This window comes from Phyllobates terribilis, unplaced genomic scaffold (assembly GCF_046119375.1).
Source record: "Phyllobates terribilis strain yellow unplaced genomic scaffold, ASM4611937v1 Scaffold_3__8_contigs__length_932513732, whole genome shotgun sequence".
Classification (NCBI taxonomy): domain Eukaryota; kingdom Metazoa; phylum Chordata; class Amphibia; order Anura; family Dendrobatidae; genus Phyllobates; species Phyllobates terribilis.
Window position 1 is genome coordinate 55,834,480 of NW_027362763.1, and position 18,875 is coordinate 55,853,354.

Below are 18,875 nucleotides of genomic sequence, written 5' to 3' on the forward strand. Positions count from 1 at the left end.
TGCTTCCATGGGAAACTGTGTGTGAGGGACAATCTGAAGTGTAGGAGCTCTGAGGACAGGAACTGTCCTCGGGAGCATTCTGGTACCATGCTTGAAAGCATGGACCACTTTCTGCTTCGTTGTCCCTTTAACACAGAGGTGTACAACAGGGTGGGCACCTCCATTGGCTGGCCCCGGCTGGCCGGTCTCTCTTATGCGGAATGGGCCTATGGAGCATTCGGGGACCTGGGTGGTCGGGACCGCTGCACCTTATTTCTAGTTAGCGCAGTGGTTAGGTATCACACGTGGAACGCACGGTGCTTAGTATCGACGCAGCGGAAAATCCTCCCAGTGGACGATGTGTTTAGGACCATACTCGGTGACCAGGTGAAGGTGCGTTCTCTGGAGTATGAGAGACTGGGTACACGGAGGGCCGCTCTCCTCTGGAGGGGCTTTTCTTTTAGTGTGCCCTAGTCTGGTCGTCTCCTCTCCTGGTGGTGGGCTGCTGCTGACACCATAGATTTTTGTTTTATTGATCAGTAGACAGTGATGTAGGGCTGCAGGCGCCGAACTTGGGCTTTGTCAGTTGTGGTTATTGTACTGTTTGTTTCTGTATATATTGTATATATGGGTTTGGGTGTAGGTGTTAGGTTGGGTGGAGGGAAAAGGGGGGAGGTGGGTTCATCTTGTGGGACACTGGTTATTTGGGTGAAAAACTGGCACTGCCTGATCTGGCCTATGGACGTTGGACTGAGGCATGAGACGCAGGACCAGCTCTCAGGTCAGTGCCGGGGAGGGACTGGTGGGCTCGAGTGTGGGGGGTTTTGTTTTGTCTTGTATATATTTGTATAGTTAGTATTTATTTTATTTTATTTATTTAAAAAAAAAAAAAGAATGTATATATTAGTTTGTATATAATTTGTCGGTTATTGTTTACTATATTGTTATTATTTGTTTGGTAACCGGACCAGATGTCATGGTGTAGGTAGTTATTATTGTGTATATATGTATAATATGTGTGTGAGGAGAGAGAGAGCGGCTGGACCAGCAGAATAGTGAGTGCAGCTCTGGAGTACAATACAGGATGTAACTCAGGATCAGTAATGTAATGTATGTACACAGTGACGGCACCAGCAGAATAGTGAGTGCAGCTCTGGAGTATAATACAGGATGTAACTCAGGATCAGTAATGTAATGTATGTACACAGTGACTGCACCAGCAGAATAGTGAGTGCAGCTCTGGAGTATAATACAGGATGTAACTCAGAATCATTACAGGATCAGTAATGTAATGTATGTACACAGTGACTGCACCAGCAGAATAGTGAGTGCAGCTCTGGAGTATAATACAGGATGTAACTCAGGATCAGTAATGTAATGTATGTACACAGTGACTGCACCAGCAGAATAGTGAGTGCAGCTCTGGAGTATAATACAGGATGTAACTCAGGATCATTACAGGATCAGTAATGTAATGTATGTACACAGTGACTGCACCAGCAGAATAGTGAGTGCAGCTCTGGAGTATAATACAGGATGTAACTCAGGATCAGTAATGTAATGTATGTACACAGTGACTGCACCAGCAGAATAGTGAGTGCAGCTCTGGAGTATAATACAGGATGTAACGCAGGATCAGTAATGTAATGTATGCACACAGTGACTGCACCAGCAGAATAGTGAGTGCAGCTCTGGAGTATAATACAGGATGTAACGCAGGATCAGTAATGTAATGTATGTACACAGTGACTGCACCAGCAGAATAGTGAGTGCAGCTCTGGAGTATAATACAGGATGTAACTCAGGATCAGTAATGTAATGTATGTACACAGTGACTGCACCAGCAGAATAGTGAGTGCAGCTCTGGAGTATAATACAGGATGTAACTCAGGATCATTACAGGATCAGTAATGTAATGTATGTACACAGTGACTGCACCAGCAGAATAGTGAGTGCAGCTCTGGAGTATAATACAGGATGTAACTCAGGATCAGTAATGTAATGTATGTACACAGTGACTGCACCAGCAGAATAGTGAGTGCAGCTCTGGAGTATAATACAGGATGTAACGCAGGATCAGTAATGTAATGTATGTACACAGTGACTGCACCAGCAGAATAGTGAGTGCAGCTCTGGAGTATAATACAGGATGTAACTCAGGACCAGTAATGTAATGTATGTACACAGTGACTGCACCAGCAGAATAGTGAGTGCAGCTCTGGAGTATAATACAGGATGTAACTCAGGACCAGTACAGGATCAGTAATGTAATGTATGTACACAGTGACTGCACCAGCAGAATAGTGAGTGCAGCTCTGGAGTATAATACAGGATGTAACTCAGGATCAGTAATGTAATGTATGTACACAGTGACTGCACCAGCAGAATAGTGAGTGCAGCTCTGGAGTATAATACAGGATGTAACTCAGGACCAGTACAGGATCAGTAATGTAATGTATGTACACAGTGACTGCACCAGCAGAATAGTGAGTGCAGCTCTGGAGTATAATACAGGATGTAACTCAGGATCAGTAATGTAATGTATGTACACAGTGACTGCACCAGCAGAATAGTGAGTGCAGCTCTGGAGTATAAAACAGGAGGTAACTCCGGATCAGTAATGTAATATATGTACACAGTGACTGCACCAGCAGAATAGTGAGTGCAGCTCTGGAGTATAATACAGGAGGTAACTCAGGATCAGTAATGTATGTACACAGTGACAGCACCAGCAGAATAGTGAGTGCAGCTCTGGAGGATAATACAGGATGTAACTCAGCATCAGTAATGTAATGTATGTACACAGTGACTGCACCAGCAGAATAGTGAGTGCAGCTCTGGAGTATAATACAGGAGGTAACTCAGGATCAGTAATGTAATGTATGTACACAGTGACTGCACCAGCAGAATAGTGAGTGCAGCTCTGGAGTATAATACAGGATGTAACTCAGGATCAGTACAGGATCAGTAATGTAATGTATGTACACAGTGACTGCACCAGCAGAATAGTGAGTGCAGCTCTGGATTATAATACAGGAGGTAACTACGGATCAGTGAATGATAAGTTATGTAAGTATCTGACTTTACTATACGTTTCTGTAAATACTTCTAGAGTTAAGGGAATACACAGGGATTAAAACTTGATCCTTTAAACAGATGATCCGACTGATACTGAGAATGAAGGGTCTGTAATTCTCATTTAGTTGTATCCCTATTTCAGATGCGCTCAGTCCCACACAATACCCAGCAGATGACAGCAGTGCTACACAGCCAGCATCCGCCTGTAACTGCAGCAGCTGGAAATTGCTCCGATCCTTGCACTACACTATTTACATGCGGCTGTCAATCATCCTTGATGAAAGCATGTGACTGACACGATCGCATGGTGCTGATGGGTTATTACTAGTGTTGAGCGAGTAGCTTCTATTAACCCTTCTTACACATTCCTCACATGTAATAAAGCTGTCAAACAGTTGCAAATCCTGCACACGGGAGCGATTCAACCATATCACCGAGCAGCTGTAAATACTCGGAGCTCGGCCCGAGCATACTCGGACAGAACATACTCGCTCAACACTAGTTATTACGGCAGTCGGGGGCCAGCTGAACGCCCCCTTAGCTGCCATCTTTGTCCTCTTGTGAAGCCAATGTCATTTTATCTGTATACCAATCTTGTTGTCAGGTCATTTTGGTTATGTAAATGGAAAAAAAAAAATGTTTAAGGCTGTGTGCCCACGATTCGTTTAAGAGTTTCTGCAGCGGCAAATAAGCTGCAGAAACGCTTAAAAAACGCATGGTAGAAGGCCTGCCATGTCCCCAATGATAATCCGCATGTGCTGTGTACATGCTGCGGAAATTTCCGCTGCGGATTATCATTGCGGAAAAAAACGCATCACTACCAATTATTTTGCGGAAGCGCTGCGTTTTCGCCACCATTGACTTGCATTGGAACGCATGGATTCCGCATCACTGCATCTGTACATGCAGAATCCATGCGTTTCAATGTGCGGATGGTACCCAGGTCTAGAGAAGAGGAGACTCTCCTCCGGACCCGGGTACCATAGTACCTGTAAAAAAAGAATAAAATAAAAAATAAATATATACTTACCTTCTGGCGGCCCCCGCTCTCCTTCTCTTCACTTGCCGGCACTTCGCAATGGACTGAAGGACCTGCGCTGACGTCATAGTCATGTGACGGGTCACGCGATGCTGACGTCGGCAGGTCCTTCAGTGTACCGCGATCTGCCAGCAGCCGGGACGGTGAAGCACGACTCCGGGGGGCATCAGAAGGTAAGTATAGATTTATTTTTTATTTTTTGACATTCTCTCGGGTCACACTATATATGCCGGTTGCCGGTTGCATGGATTTATATAGTGTGACCAAGTTGACAAGCACTTTCCAAGTGATGCTAAAATCGCTTGTCAACCCGCATGCGGAAATGCCATGTCAAGAACGCTTCACATCCGCATGTCCCTGGCAGGAAAACGCATGTACAATGCGCATGTACAATCCGCATGTGTTTTTTTCTGCCAGGGAGATGCAGAAACGCTCAGGAAAAAAAGGAAAAAATCCTGAGCATTTCTGCATCGTGGGCACATAGCCTTACTCTTGGAAGAATAGGAGTAAAAAAAAAAAAAAACAGAGCTTGGTCCCATCAGGCAGGTGATACATTCATCACTAGTTTGTACAGAACTCACCTGCGCTTCCGGTCCCGTGACAGTCGTTCAGCTCCGCCAGCAGCTGATTAAAATCATCTTGATGGGCGATCCAGTTATCCTGCAATTATAGAATAAAATGCAGTGTAGACAATGCCGTCCACGGAGAGAAGCTGAGCCAGCACTATTGCTGTTTTTTTAAAATCTTATTTTAGTGGCTAAAATATAATTTTTGCAAAAATGCGATTAAAAATGTTGTCCCAGTTTTTGTCTGTGTATCACTACTGTAGAGAAGGAGTCACCAGTGAATCAGTCAGTGAGCTCGTTCTGATCTCAATCTCGTACCTCTCTTCTCCTGAACCCTCTTCCAAGTTGATTTATGACCAAAACATAAAGTTACTTTCATCTTGTTGTACGTCAGCTTATAAAATGGAAACAAGCTATAATGACACTACATCCTGCCATCCCAGGTCTGGTTTCCTGAATTTTCACCAGTTTTTCCCTCTGCGGGCTGTTCCTCTGATTTTCAATGGTGTCTCATGGGTATAGACTCGCTGCTATGTTGTCTCCCATACACTGCGAAAACAGACACGAGGAATTCCTGCTCTCCAGTCTCTATGTGATAAATGTACAGAAGCAGCAGCAGCATGGTGGACATTATACATCAGTACTGAGCAGTGTAGCTGTGAATCCACATAGAGTGGAGGACATTATACAGCAGTACTGATCAATGTAGATGTGAATCCAGAAAGCAGCAGCATGGAGGACATTATACAGCCGTACTGACCAATGTAGATGTGAATCCAGATAGCTGCAGCATAGAGGACATTATACAGTAGTACTGAGCAGTGTAGCTGTGAACCCAGATAGCAGCAGAGTGGAGGACATTATACAGCAGTACTGAGCAGTGTAGCTGTGAACCCAGATGGCAGCAGAGTGGAGGACATTATACAGCAGTACTGAGCAGTGTAGCTGTGAACCCAGATAGCAGCAGAGTGGAGGACATTATACAGCAGTACTGAGCAGTGTAGCTGTGAACCCAGATAGCAGCAGAGTGGAGGACATTATACAGGAGTACTGAGCAGTGTAGCTGTAAATCCAGATAGCAGCAGCATGGCAGGACATTATAGAGCAGTACTGAGCAGAGTAGCTGTAAATCCAGATAGCAGCAGAGTGGAGGACATTATACAGGAGTACTGAGCAGTGTAGCTGTAAATCCAGATAGCAGCAGCATAGAGGACAATATACAGCAGTACTGAGCAGTGTAGCTGTGAATCCAGATAGCAGAGTGGAGGACATTATACAGCAGTACTGAGCAGTGTACTTGTGAATCCAGATAGCAGCAGAGTGGAGGACATTATACAGCAGTACTGAGCAGTGTAGCTGTAAATCCAGATAGCAGCAGAGTGGAGGACATTATACAGCAGTACTGAGCAGTGTACTTGTGAATCAAGATAGCAGCAGAGTGGAGGACATTATACAGCAGTACTGAGCAGTGTAGCTGTAAATGCAGATAGCAGCAGAGTAGAGGACATTATACAGGAGTACTGAGCAGTGTAGCTGTAAATCCAGATAGCAGCAGCATAGAGGACATTATACAGCAGTACTGAGCAGTGTAGCTGTGAATCCAGATAGCAGCAGAGTGGAGGACATTATACAGCAGTACTGAGCAGTGTACTTGTGAATCCAGATAGCAGCAGAGTGGAGGACATTATACAGCAGTACTGAGCAGTGTACTTGTGAATCCAGATAGCAGCAGAGTGGAGGACATTATACAGCAGTACTGAGCAGTGTAGCTGTAAATGCAGATAGCAGCAGAGTGGAGGACATTATACAGGAGTACTGAGCAGTGTAGCTGTAAATCCAGATAGCAGCAGCATAGAGGACATTATACAGCAGTACTGAGCAGTGTAGCTGTGAATCCAGATAGCAGCAGAGTGGAGGACATTATACAGCAGTACTGAGCAGTGTACTTGTGAATCCAGATAGCAGCAGAGTGGAGGACATTATACAGCAGTACTGAGCAGTGTAGCTGTAAATGCAGATAGCAGCAGAGTGGAGGACATTATACAGCAGTACTGAGCAGTGTAGCTGTAAATCCAGATAGCAGCAGCATGGCAGGACATTATACAGCAGTACTGAGCAGAGTAGATAGGAATCCATCTCTGCGATAAACTCGCTAGAAACTGCACCATCTGTTTGTCTGCTTCGCCCTGTTCCTTCCTACTTCAGCCGACTTTAATAGAATGTAATCTGATCCCTCACTGTGCCAGCAATCGCTCAGAGTTTATCATACTACAGATCAGGAGAAGTGGCTCATACGTGGAGAAAGAAGCAGATTTCTCTAATAATATAAATTACAAAGTTTTTATATATTCACTTGTGTAAAGGAAATGTTAAACGTACAATGACCATCCTCTAAGCCGATTTCTGACCAGATTAAAAATTGAACTGGGGAGGCCGGCAAACAGGAGGCGGTGCACAGGGCACTGGTCTGGTGGCTACTGACATGACCGCTAGACCAGCCTGCTGCTTTTTATCCTGTCCTCCATCTATTTGGGCTCCTCTGGGGCCAGTACCTCGTGATTGCTGGCCGCTCCGAGTCCCAGCGTGTTGTTCTTGACATGAACCTTGACGTGTTCGGTGGATCCCTGCTCCTGAGCACCGAGCCCCTGCAAATGAAGAACAGATGACATTAGCTTCAGCGGCGGGAAGTTCTTCCGTCGCAGGTGTTCATGCAGAAAGGTCTAAAAGGAGTTGGTGACTGCAAACGTTTTTAACCCCTTTACAACCTTGAACGTACAGATACGTCATCAGTAATGTCCCTGCCTTTGATGCAGGCTCCAGCACGGAGCCCGCATCTTTCCCCGCACATGACGGCCGATCTGATCATCATGTGTCTCTAACAGCCGCAGGTGACGGACCGAGGCCGGCGTTCATAGGAGATCATGATTTATGCTATATATAGCTGAGCTTAAGCACCGCTATGTGTAGCACAAGCGATCAGATGATCCCAGCTTCAAGGAGACTACTGAAGTAAAATTAAAATTATATATATTAAAAGAAAAAATTAAAAAACATAAAAGTTCAAAATCACCCCCCTTTCGCGCCATTCAAAATAAAACCATAATAAAAAAAGAAATACACATATTTGGTATCGCTGCGTTCAGAATCGCCCGATCTATCAATATATAAAAAGGATTAATCCGATCAGTAAACTGCGTAATGAGAAAAAAAATCAGAACCCCAGTATTACGATTTTTTGGTCGCCGCAACACTGCAATAAAATGCAATAACGGGCAATCAAAACATCGTATATCTACCCCAAGATGGTATCAATAAAACAGTCAGCTCGGGGCACAAAAAATAAGCCCTCACCCGGCCCCAGATCTTGAAAAATGGAGATGCTACAGGTCTCGGAAAAATGGCGCCATTTTTTTTTTTTACTTACAAACTTTGGATTTTTTTTTTCACAACTTAAATAAAATAGAAACTATATATGTTTGGCGTCTGCGAACTCAATGTCCAGGGGAATCACATTACCAGGTCAGTTTAGCATTTAGTGAACATGGTAAATAAACCCCCCCCCCCCCCCCCCAAAAAAAAAACAATTGTGGAATTGCACATTATTTTTCAATTTCACCACACTTGGAATTTTTTCCCCCCATTTCCATTTCCAGTGCACTATACGGTAAAATCAATGGTGATGTTCAAAAGTATAACTCATCCCGCAAAAAACAAGCCCTTAAATGACAATATTGATGGAAAAAGAAAAAAAAGTTATGGCTCTGGAAAGGAGAGCAAAAAAACGAAAACTGAAAAATCTCAAGGTGGTGAAGGGGTTAATATGACGCTGACTGTTGGGTCTTGTAATCGGCAGCTCTAAACCCCCTCATTTCTGACCTCATAAATAAGGTTTAAGATCCAGTCCTCTCCGTGAATACAATATGTACAACCATTAATCCTGACCAAATCCCAAACTGCATCTGTATAAATGCAGCCTCGCACTTGCAGGAGAAGCCTCCACCATGCTTCACTTGCTGCTGTCAGTTCTGAGTTGATAGCACTGCTGGACATTTTTCCTTTTTCAAATGTACAGTCACACAATGTGTCTCATCTGCTGCACTAAGTTTCCTTGGCCGACCACTGCGTCTATGGTCCCAATCTTTGCCCATTTCTTGGTGTCATCAATGCTGATAAATACAGGCAGATATACACAGACAAAAATTGTTGATACCCTTCAGTAACAGTAAGAAAAACCCACAATGGTCACTGAAATAACTTTTAACTGACAAAAGTAATTTTCAATTTAAATTTAGTGAATATCAATAATAAGAATCAAACATTGCTTTTAAATTGTGGTTCAACAGAAAAATGTAAAATAAAAATGGTCTGGACAAAAATGATGGTATCCCTAGAAAAGATTGAAAATAATTTGACCATAGAAAAAAAGTTAAACTAAGGATTGTCCTGTAACTTCGCATCACAGGTGTCTACAAACTTGGAATCAGACAGTTGCCTATTGTAAGTGTAAAAAGTAGTCACTGTGCTGTTTGTTATCATTGTGTGTACAACACTGAACAGGGAGCGAAGGAGAAAGTTGTTGCTTGAAATAAGAGAATTTTTGACACACATAATAAAAGTAAGGTTTGTAAGACGCATCCCCAAACAGCTGGATGTTCCTGTTACTACAGATGCACATTTTATTCAGTAGGGTAAGGTCTATGGGACTGTAGCCGACCTCCCCAGATGCGGCAACAAGAGGAAAACTGATGACAAATTGAAGAGGCAGATAATACGAATGGAAACCAAAGAGCCCAGAACAACTTCCAAAGAGATAGAAAGTGAAGTCCAAGGTGAAGGTCCATCGGTGTCAGATAGCACCGCTTGTCTCTATCTTGGCCAGAGTGGACTTCATAGAAGATGACCAATGAGGAGACCACTGGTGAAAGCTAAATCATAAAAAAAGCAAGACTGGAAGTTGCCAAAATGCAATTGACGAGCCATAAAGCTTCCGGAAGAACGTCCTGTGGACAGATGAGCTTTTTGGTGTTCCATCAGCTCTATGTTCATAGATGCAAAAATGAAGGAACGAAAAAGAACATTGTACCTACTGTGAAACATGCAGGAAGCTTGGTTATGTTTTGGGGCTGCATCTGTCACGGGGTCTTGAATCTGGGAAAGAAACAATGAAATCTCAACGCGATCGAGGCATTCTGGAGCGAAATGTGCTGCCCAGTGTCATAAAGCTCATTCTGAGTCACAGGTCCTCCAACAGGATAACCCAAAACGCAACAAAAATATCTAAGAACGGTAAGAGCAAAGCATGGGACTCTGCTGAGGCGGCCTCTATGAGCCCTGATCTAAATCCTACTGAACATTTGTAGAAGGAGCTGAGACCTGCAGTCTGGAGAAGACGACTTCACACCTGAGACAAGAGGGGACGTCTGCTCACGAGGAGGTGGCCAAAATACCTGTGGACGGGGGCAGAAGCCTCACCGAGAGGCACAGAAATCATTTGTCTGCAGTGATTGCCTCAAAAGGTCATGCAACAAAATATTACGTTAAGGGAAGCATTTTTGTTCAGCTTTTTTTTTTTTAGTTTTCTGCTGAACCAAAATTCAAAATCAAAAAAGCAAAATGTGATTCTCACTATTGATAGTCAGTAAATATATATTGAAAAATTACCGTTGTCAGTTTCAAGTGATTTCAGTGACCATTGTGGGTTTTTTTTTTACTTCAAGAAGGTACCAACAATTTTGTCCACATGTATATTTACCCATCATGTAATACCATCAGGAGGCGTCTGATTGGCTCCAAATTTATTCTGCAGCAGACAACGACCCCCAACATCCAGCCAATGTCATTAATAACGAGGAGTCCTGGAGGGGATGACCCGGCCGCTCAGAGCTCTGATCTCACATCATCCCGTCTGTCTGGGATCACATGGAGACAGAAGGATCCGCACAAGCCTCATACATAGAAGATCTGGGGTCAGGTCTCCAAGATGTTTGGAACAACCTCCTGCTGAGATCCTTCATAACCTGAGTACAAGTGACGAGAAGAAGTGATGGGGGCGACGGGCGGTCACCAGACACTGATGGTGGGGGCGACGGGCGGTCACCAGACACTGATGGTGGGGGCGACGGGCGGTCACCAGACACTGATGGTGGGGGCGACGGGCGGTCACCAGACACTGATGGTGGGGGCGACGGGCGGTCACCAGACACTGATGGTGGGGGCGACGGGCGGTCACCAGACACTGATGGGATTTACATTTTTCATTTATTCATTAACTTTGCAATTTATCAATTCTTAAAAATAAACCAGTAGGTCTATGTTCACACGTTGCTTTTTTTCTGCAGCCAAAACCTGATATCTTGGCAGTAAAAAAAAGCCTGCAGACAAAAGCAGGTTTTTCTGGCTTTTTTACTGCGTTTTTCAGGATCCCAAAATTTAGCTTTGCTTCCACCATACAATCATGAACAAAGCAAGGTGTTAGGCCACCAATGCAAGATTTATGTAACAGCATAAAACGTTTTTGAAAAAAAGGGCAATTTGATCAAATTATTCCATGGAAAAAGATTTTTGTGTTTGGAAAAAAATAGTGACTGTTTTGAAGAAAAAAGTCTATACAAGTTCATGAAAAAATACACAATTGCAAATGTAAAAACAGTGGGGGGAGTTGAATTGGTCGGGAATAGTTTACCCAACACATTGGTAGGATATTGAGTTGGTAGGGCACTGTTACCTAGACATTGGTAGGGCAATGAGTCGGTAGGGTATTGAGTTGGTCTGGTATTATTTACTTTAACAAATATCACTAATTTAATATTTCGATTTGAGAGTCCTCAGTGGTTGATACCTTTTATTTAATTAAACTGTACAAATACTAACATTCAGGCTCATGTTAGGAAACCCAAGACATTTTGGTTTAAACTTAGAAAATCACAAAAATAAATGTGTTAAAAATCCTGCTGTACCTGCTTTTTTCACTAAAAACGAAGAAAAAAACTGATAACGTTTTTTGCTGCTTTTTTTTTTTTTGCACTTACTCATTGTTTTCTATGGGTGAAAAAATTCTGCAAAAAAGGTGACAGAAGGGACATGCTGCAGATTTAAAAAAAAAAAAAAACAGCAGTTTTCAAATTCAAACAAACAAAATAAATGAAACAATCGTGTGCAGATTTCTGAAATCTCACAGCTTTTGACGTTACTGTAAAATCAGCATTTAATTTGCATAAATAAAGCGCACCAAAAACGCAACGTGTGAGTCCAACACCTCTATTTCTAAATGTTTCTCACTTATGAGCGTCGTTTTCCGCATCTGACAAACTTTTTAACTTTTACACAGTACTGTGCATCTACATATTTTTGTGATGTCTGCAATAAAGTGTGTTACATACAAAATACTGGCATCTCTTTCATATTTTGGAGGGAGAAGGTGGATTTTTTTCATTATATCTTAAACAAAAAAAATACATACTAATATCTCTCTCTATCTATACATACTAATATATATATCTATAGATAGATAATATATATATAATCTCTCAATCTATCTATATATAATGAAAAAGCCACCCCCTTCCTAATAAATATATATGATATATGTATTTTTTTTCTACTTTATCTGTATGCGTTTTCAATTTTTCATCCAAAGGAGCCTTGGTTACAGCAGCATACACCCCCATGCTGTGCACATGTCTGTCTGTCTGGTAGAGACCCGCAGATCGTGTGGTCACCAGATCCTACAGAGGCAGTGACTGAGGCTTCTGCTCACAACATAGAGCTCACTGAGCGTTATGCATCTGGCAAAGCAGAAGGCAGACACGATGATAAACTGCTTCTGTCTTCTGCACTGGGCCAGGGGACGGCCGTAGACCCAATCTCAGGCTAGACTGCAGGAACCTTAGTGCTAAAAGACATCCCTGACATCACTGCCCGCTTAGTACTTGCATTACAAGCAATGGAAAGATGGTGCATGGTTGTTGAGGGGTTAAAGGAATAAGCCCATTTTAGCACATTATTATATAATCCACAGTATAAGTGACAACTTGCAGATTGCTGGTGGTCCGACCGCTGGGATAAACACCAATCCCAAGAATGAGGCTCCGAAACACCTTGTTAGAAGAGAGTAGTGGTCACCGCTCCATTCATGGTGTTTGGGACCACCATCTCCCTTAGAGAATGAGTGGCGCCCTCCTGGGATCGCTCGGGTCTCGGCAGCGGATAGGTGATAATTTGGTAAGTGGAGGGTAACCCTACAGCAGATGCCCCTCTGGAGCCGCACCTTGCCCTTAGACCAGCCCATCTTCTCCAGCATCTTCTGACCAAACTTGGTTTCGTCATTACTCCACGCACTGTTCCTGGGATCCACCGACCACTTCTGCTTCCTGCGAGCTGCGGGAAACAACAACCAATTCAGATGTAAGAATATACAACATACAGGTGTGACCCATCACGGGTGAACGTGGAGTGGGAGGTTTGGCTTACCGACGCCACAGACTTGGTGAACTCAACCACTGAAGCTCTTAAAGCGGCATTGTCAAGCCTGAAAGTTATCCTCCATAAGATAGGGGATAACTGTGCAATCCCTGGGGTCCGACCGCCGTGTCCCCAGAAAACCTGTATGGAGCAAAGTTTGATCACATGCGCTACCACTCCATGTGCTATGAATGGGAGCGCCAATGATGGCCAGGCACCATGCTCAGCTGGTCTCCGGGACGCCCATCACAATGGAGTGACGGTGCACGTGATCGACCTTCGCTCCTTACAGCCGTCGCTCTTCAAAGTCTAAATTTTTCAGGATTGTGGGGAGAGGATGGGGGGCCATGGCAGCCAGACCCCCAATGATTGGGAAGTTATCCCCTATACTATAGAAAGGGTATAACTTCCAAACATCCCTTTAAGGACGCAGGTATTAAAGGAGTTGACAATATAAAAAAAATAAATAAATCAGCGGCTCCATACCGAGACCTTATGAATTTTATACCAGGATATTTCCTATACAGACGTCCTTGATAAAGATAAGGTTGGACGTTATCTGTTTCTCTCTTTGGTGCTGGATCAAAACTAAACTTAAAAGTTATTTCCATCAGGACTCATCTCTTGTCTTTGTCGGTGCTGAGGTGTTCGCGGAGATACTGCAGGATCACCATCCTCTCCTGGAGCGACCACAATCACTGCAGCGGTGCCGGCTATGTGTTACTATTACAGCAGCTCCTGAGCCCGCTCCGTACATGCCAGGTGCCAGCTGTGCTATACAGTCGGCAATTAACAGCAGCGACCAGGGCGAGCTCGGATTGTAGCAGTTTAATCAATGTCTGACTGCGATATTTAAAGGGGTTGTCCGGTCTAAAATGCCAAGTCTGCAATCACTCTCTCTGTGACTGTAGACTTGTGAATACTCACACTGCACACTGTTAGGATTCTTCGGTGTCAGCGCTGGGGACTGTTTCCGGCCTCGCTCAATACGCCTGCACTGAGTGAGCTCGCGCCCATCTAGTCGGCACGTGACTACATGTATGCAAATCGCTTACCTGCAGTCACATGACCATCGTACCCGGCGCTGACACCGGAGAATCCTAACAGCGCGCGGTGTGAGTATTCACAAGTCTGCAGTCACGTAGGGTTTTAGACCAGACAACCACTTTAAGTCGGACGATCCTGCACTGCAGACTTGCAGCACTGGGGTCCTGGATTGAAACCCCCCACAGAGGACAACATCTGCAAGGAGTTTGTATGTTCACCCCGTGTTTTTGTGCATTTCCTCTGTGTTCTCCGGTTTCCTCCCACACTCCAAAGACATACTGATAGGGAATGTAAATTGTGAGCCCCAATGGGGACATTGCCCATAATGTCTGTAAAGCACTGTAGAATTAATAGCATTCTATAAAGGTATGTTCACACTAGGCGGTTTTTTTTTTCCAGCTTTTTTTTTTTAATGCAAATTTTAGCTGTGTTTTACAGTACCAGCAAAGTCTATGAGATCAGAAATCTCATGCACACATCTTGGTAATTTGTGCTTTACATGTTTTTTTGCACAATCGAGCATGTCACTACTTTGAGAAGTTTTACAGCGTTTTTCACTCATTGAAAGTATATCGCAGTATAAAGTACAAGCAATTAAATGATCAAGAGAGGGACTAAAATATAATATATATATATATATATATATATATATATATATATATATATATATATATATATATATATATATATATATATACACACACACACACACACACACACACACACAATGAAAAATAAAATAATGTACATAATGTATATAGAAAAAAAATACCCACTCCAAAGATAAAGTGAAAAACAATTTTTTTTTTCATTTCACTGCATCTGTGAAAGTTATGATCTGTGAAAATAAAAAAAAACTAAAAAAAAAAACACCTCAAACACCAAAAATTGACAATTTTTTTGATCACTGCACTTCAATGAAAAAAATATTAATCATTTTGTGACCCTAATATGGCATCAATATAAAACTAATGGGAAAAATGAAACAAGGAAAGTTACGGTCTCAGAAAACGGCAACACAAAACGATTTTAGGAAGCTAAAATAATAAAAAAAAAGCGTCAGGACACGAGCAGGGAAAATTAACGGAGTCATTCATCCCGCAACAAACAGCAAATAAGACCCCGTACGAATGCGGATGGAAAAAAGAAAAAAAGGTTCTTGGAGGCGGGTGAGAAAAAAACAACCAAAAACACAGAAATCAGCCAACAAGGGGGAGGTCTGACACTTTCTCATAGCCTCTGCTTGCTGTCAGTGAAGGACAACACCCTGGTGCCCATTCTTACACCATTAGTGCTGCCATCATTAGCTACAGTTGTATCAGGTGCAGACAATGGAAGTTTGTTACAATGTATCAATCTGGGCTGCAGAGCGCTGTTCACATTGGGGTTCTATGACCAGCACAAGGATACAGTGGGGGTTAATGTCGCACGGTTAGGAGGACACTCACGTTCTGCCAGCATCGCCATGACCCGGTGTATAACTCTATCCCGGTGCTCCTGACAGTCAATGTGAAGATCAGCTGGTCGCAGGGAAGTGACGTCACAAGAGAAAAACAGTAGAATCATATAAATCCTTATATACACTATTTGTCTGCTATTAGGGAGCCATTTTGTTGTAGTCCACACCTCAACGCGGCCGCCGGAAATAGGAGGAGATCGGGTTGATGACGTAACGCTACTGAGCACGTGTTGTAGTGTGCAGTGCGATCGCCGTCAGTCCCGGCTCTTGCCTTATAAGGGAAAGACCAATCAGAGTTTAGCTTTTGTTTTGAATACTGTGGAAAAATGAAAGCTGCTGCGTGATAGGTCGCTGTGGGCACCTCTTTATTAGAGCGTTGCTATGTGGCCCTTTGAGGCATTGTGCCGCCATTTTTACAAGTGTTTCTATGGCAAAACGTGCAATAATAGAAAGTTTCCATTTACATGCAGTTTCCCTATTAAATTCAATAGCTTACATTTCATGTCAATGTTTGTAAGTAAAAAGCGTAATTTTTGTAAAAAGAAATTGCGCTGCAGAGACTTTTTTTTTAAACCTCTCCCCAGGTCCAATAATAAACTGTTCTTGCCTACTTTCCCCAGGTCCAGTGCTGAATCCACACTGCTGCTGCTTGGTGTCTGTTACTGTCTGCAGCGTTGATGTCAAGTCGACAACTCTGCAGTCAATCAGTGAGCTCAGCTCCTTGTGCGGTCAACTCAGTCAGAATCATTGAGCTCAATGATTGCCTGCAGCGCTATCCATGTGACATCAGCGCTGCAGACAATAACACACCAGGAGCAGCAACGGGGACTCAGCACTGGACCTGGGGAAAGTGATACAAGCACAGTTTATTTATTTATTTTAAAAAAAGCAAACTGCAGCTATGAGACAGGGAATATTTTACGGCGTTCATTGTGTGGTGACCATGACTGTGACGTTGATTCTCCAGCTCACTACAATTTCGGAGATACCAGACTTATATTCCTTTTTTTATTATTATTTTAGTGGCTTAATAATAATAATAATAATAATAATAATAATAATCTTTATTTATATAGCGCCAACATATTCCGCAGCGCTTTACAATTCAGAGGTTCATATTCAACAGTCATAAGTAACATAGCTAAAGATAGTACAATAACTACAGCAAAAATAATGACAACGCTGCTCCTAAGAGCTTACAATCTACAATGAGGTGGGGGTGACACAAAGGACAGGGGCTTATTTACAATGATGGTCTAGCCATCTTGAGGGGATGAGGGATAGATAAAGGCTGCATGAGCTCATCACCAGCCAGTATTTGTAGTGCTTTTGGGTACGGTGGAGACTTATGTTTGTAGAAATAAGGGATGGGCTATAAGAATATAAAAGGACTTCGATTAGGGAACGTGATAGGCCGCCCTAAACAGGTGTGTTTTTAGGGAGTGCCTAAAACTGTAAGTCGTGGTTTGTCCTAATTTCTTGGAGTAGAGCATTCCAAAGAATAGGTGCAGCTCGAGAGAAGTCTTGAAGCCGGGAGTGGGAGGTACGGATTAGTGTGGATGTTAGTCGAAAGTCGCTTGCGGAGAGTAGAGAACGGGTAGGCCGATAAACCGAAATGAGGGAAGAGATGTAGGGGGGTGCCGCACTGTGGAGAGCTTTGTGGGTGAAAACAAGCAATTTAAATTGGATCCTATAATTCATGGGCAGCCAGTGCAATGGCTGGCACAGAGCGGAGGAGTCTGAGTAACGGTTAGCCAAATAGATGACCCTGGCTGCAGCATTAAGGATGGACTGGTGAGGGGAAAGTCGAGTAAGGGTGAGGCCAATTAATAGAGAGTTACAGTAGTCAAGGCGGGAATGGATCAGGGCAACAGTGAGTGTTTTTGCTGTTTCCAATGTGAGAAAAGGGCGGATTCTAGAGATGTTCTTCAGGTTCAAGCGACAAAAGCGGGCAAGAGATTGTATATGGAAGGTGAAGGAAAGATTGGTGTCAAACACAACGCCCAAACAACGCGCCTGCTAGCTCGGCGTTATTGTGGTGCCACACACGGAGAGGGAGATGACAGATTTAGTGAGGTGAGTAGATGGCGTGAGCAGAAGAAGTTCAGTTTTGGAAAGGTTGAGTTTCAGGTAGAGAGCGGACATGATGTTGGAACCTGCGGCCAGACAGTTACTGGTGTTCTGTAGAACAGCGGGGGTAAGGTCAGGGGATGAGGTGTATAGTTGTTTGTCATCAGCATAAAGATGGTACTGAAAGCCAAATTTGCTGATGGTCTGTCTAATTGGGGCCATGTAGAAAGAGAAGAGAACAGGGCCAAGGACTGAACACTGAGGAACCCCAATAGTAAGAGGAAGGGGGGAAGAAGTGGAGCCAGCGAATGATACACTGAAAGAGCGGTCAGATAGGTAGGAAGAGAACCAGGAGAGAGCAGTGTCCTTAAAATATTTTTATAAAAAAAAAAAAAAAAAATTGGATTTATTTCCCCATTTTCCCAGACCCGTAACTTTTTTATAGTTCCGTTGTGGAGCTGAGTGGGGGCTTGCTTTTTATTTTAGAGAGGGGTGGGGTGAGGTGCAAACGTTTTTATTGCCCTACATTTCATTTATGGGAGGGGAACTTTGGTAACCAAAAATGGCAATTTTGGCTTTTTCTTCTTGCCAATTCCCATAGCAGTTAAATTATTTTATATTTTGATAGAGAAGATTTTTATTTTATGGACATGACAACATCAAATAGTTTTTTGTTTTGTTTTTTCGTTTTAATTTTTAATAAAAAAAATAGAAGGATTCAATTTTTTATAAAAAAAATCCCCCTTTTTAAAATTACTTTTTATTTTTTTAGCTCCTCTGGGGTATTTGAACCTTCTATGGTTTGTACTGCAAGATACATGACTAATCACAATCTCCTACGAAGCCAAGCCTGTGAGTGAACTTCAAACCTGAATTGTACGTCCTATGTTGGGTCTCCATGTTATGGATTAAGCACAGGAGCTAAACTCGCGGTGTACCCATCATCTGCCTGTAACAGTAGCAACAGGGGCGTACCTACCGCGGCGGCAGAGGCCACCACCGCGACCGGGCCCGTGAGGGTGAGGGGCCCGCCGACTTCAGCAAATACGTCAGCTGGATTTGCGCCCTCGAATGCACATCCAGTTGAAGGGTATTGTGGTGCACAGACCCTTCAGAGCAGCTGACGTCGGCGTGCATGTGACCGGGAGCGCATGGCAGTGATATGAGCTCCCGTCGC

The 18,875-nt window shown here is 43.3% G+C and overlaps 1 protein-coding gene across 1 annotated transcript in view; it reads right to left on the reverse strand.

The window, feature by feature from the left end:
• PINX1 (PIN2 (TERF1) interacting telomerase inhibitor 1) overlaps positions 1–15,752 on the reverse strand; it is a 138,802-nt gene extending 123,050 nt beyond the window's left edge. Inside the window, exons 1-4 of the mRNA XM_073673887.1 lie at positions 15,618–15,752; positions 12,929–13,038; positions 7,215–7,307; positions 4,678–4,756 (exon numbers count right to left, since the gene is read on the reverse strand). Coding sequence (XP_073529988.1) covers positions 4,678–4,756; positions 7,215–7,307; positions 12,929–13,038; positions 15,618–15,735 — 400 coding nt within the window. The 5' untranslated portion in view covers positions 15,736–15,752. The remainder of the gene's footprint in view (positions 1–4,677; positions 4,757–7,214; positions 7,308–12,928; positions 13,039–15,617) is intronic.
• Positions 15,753–18,875: the final 3,123 nt, after the last annotated feature.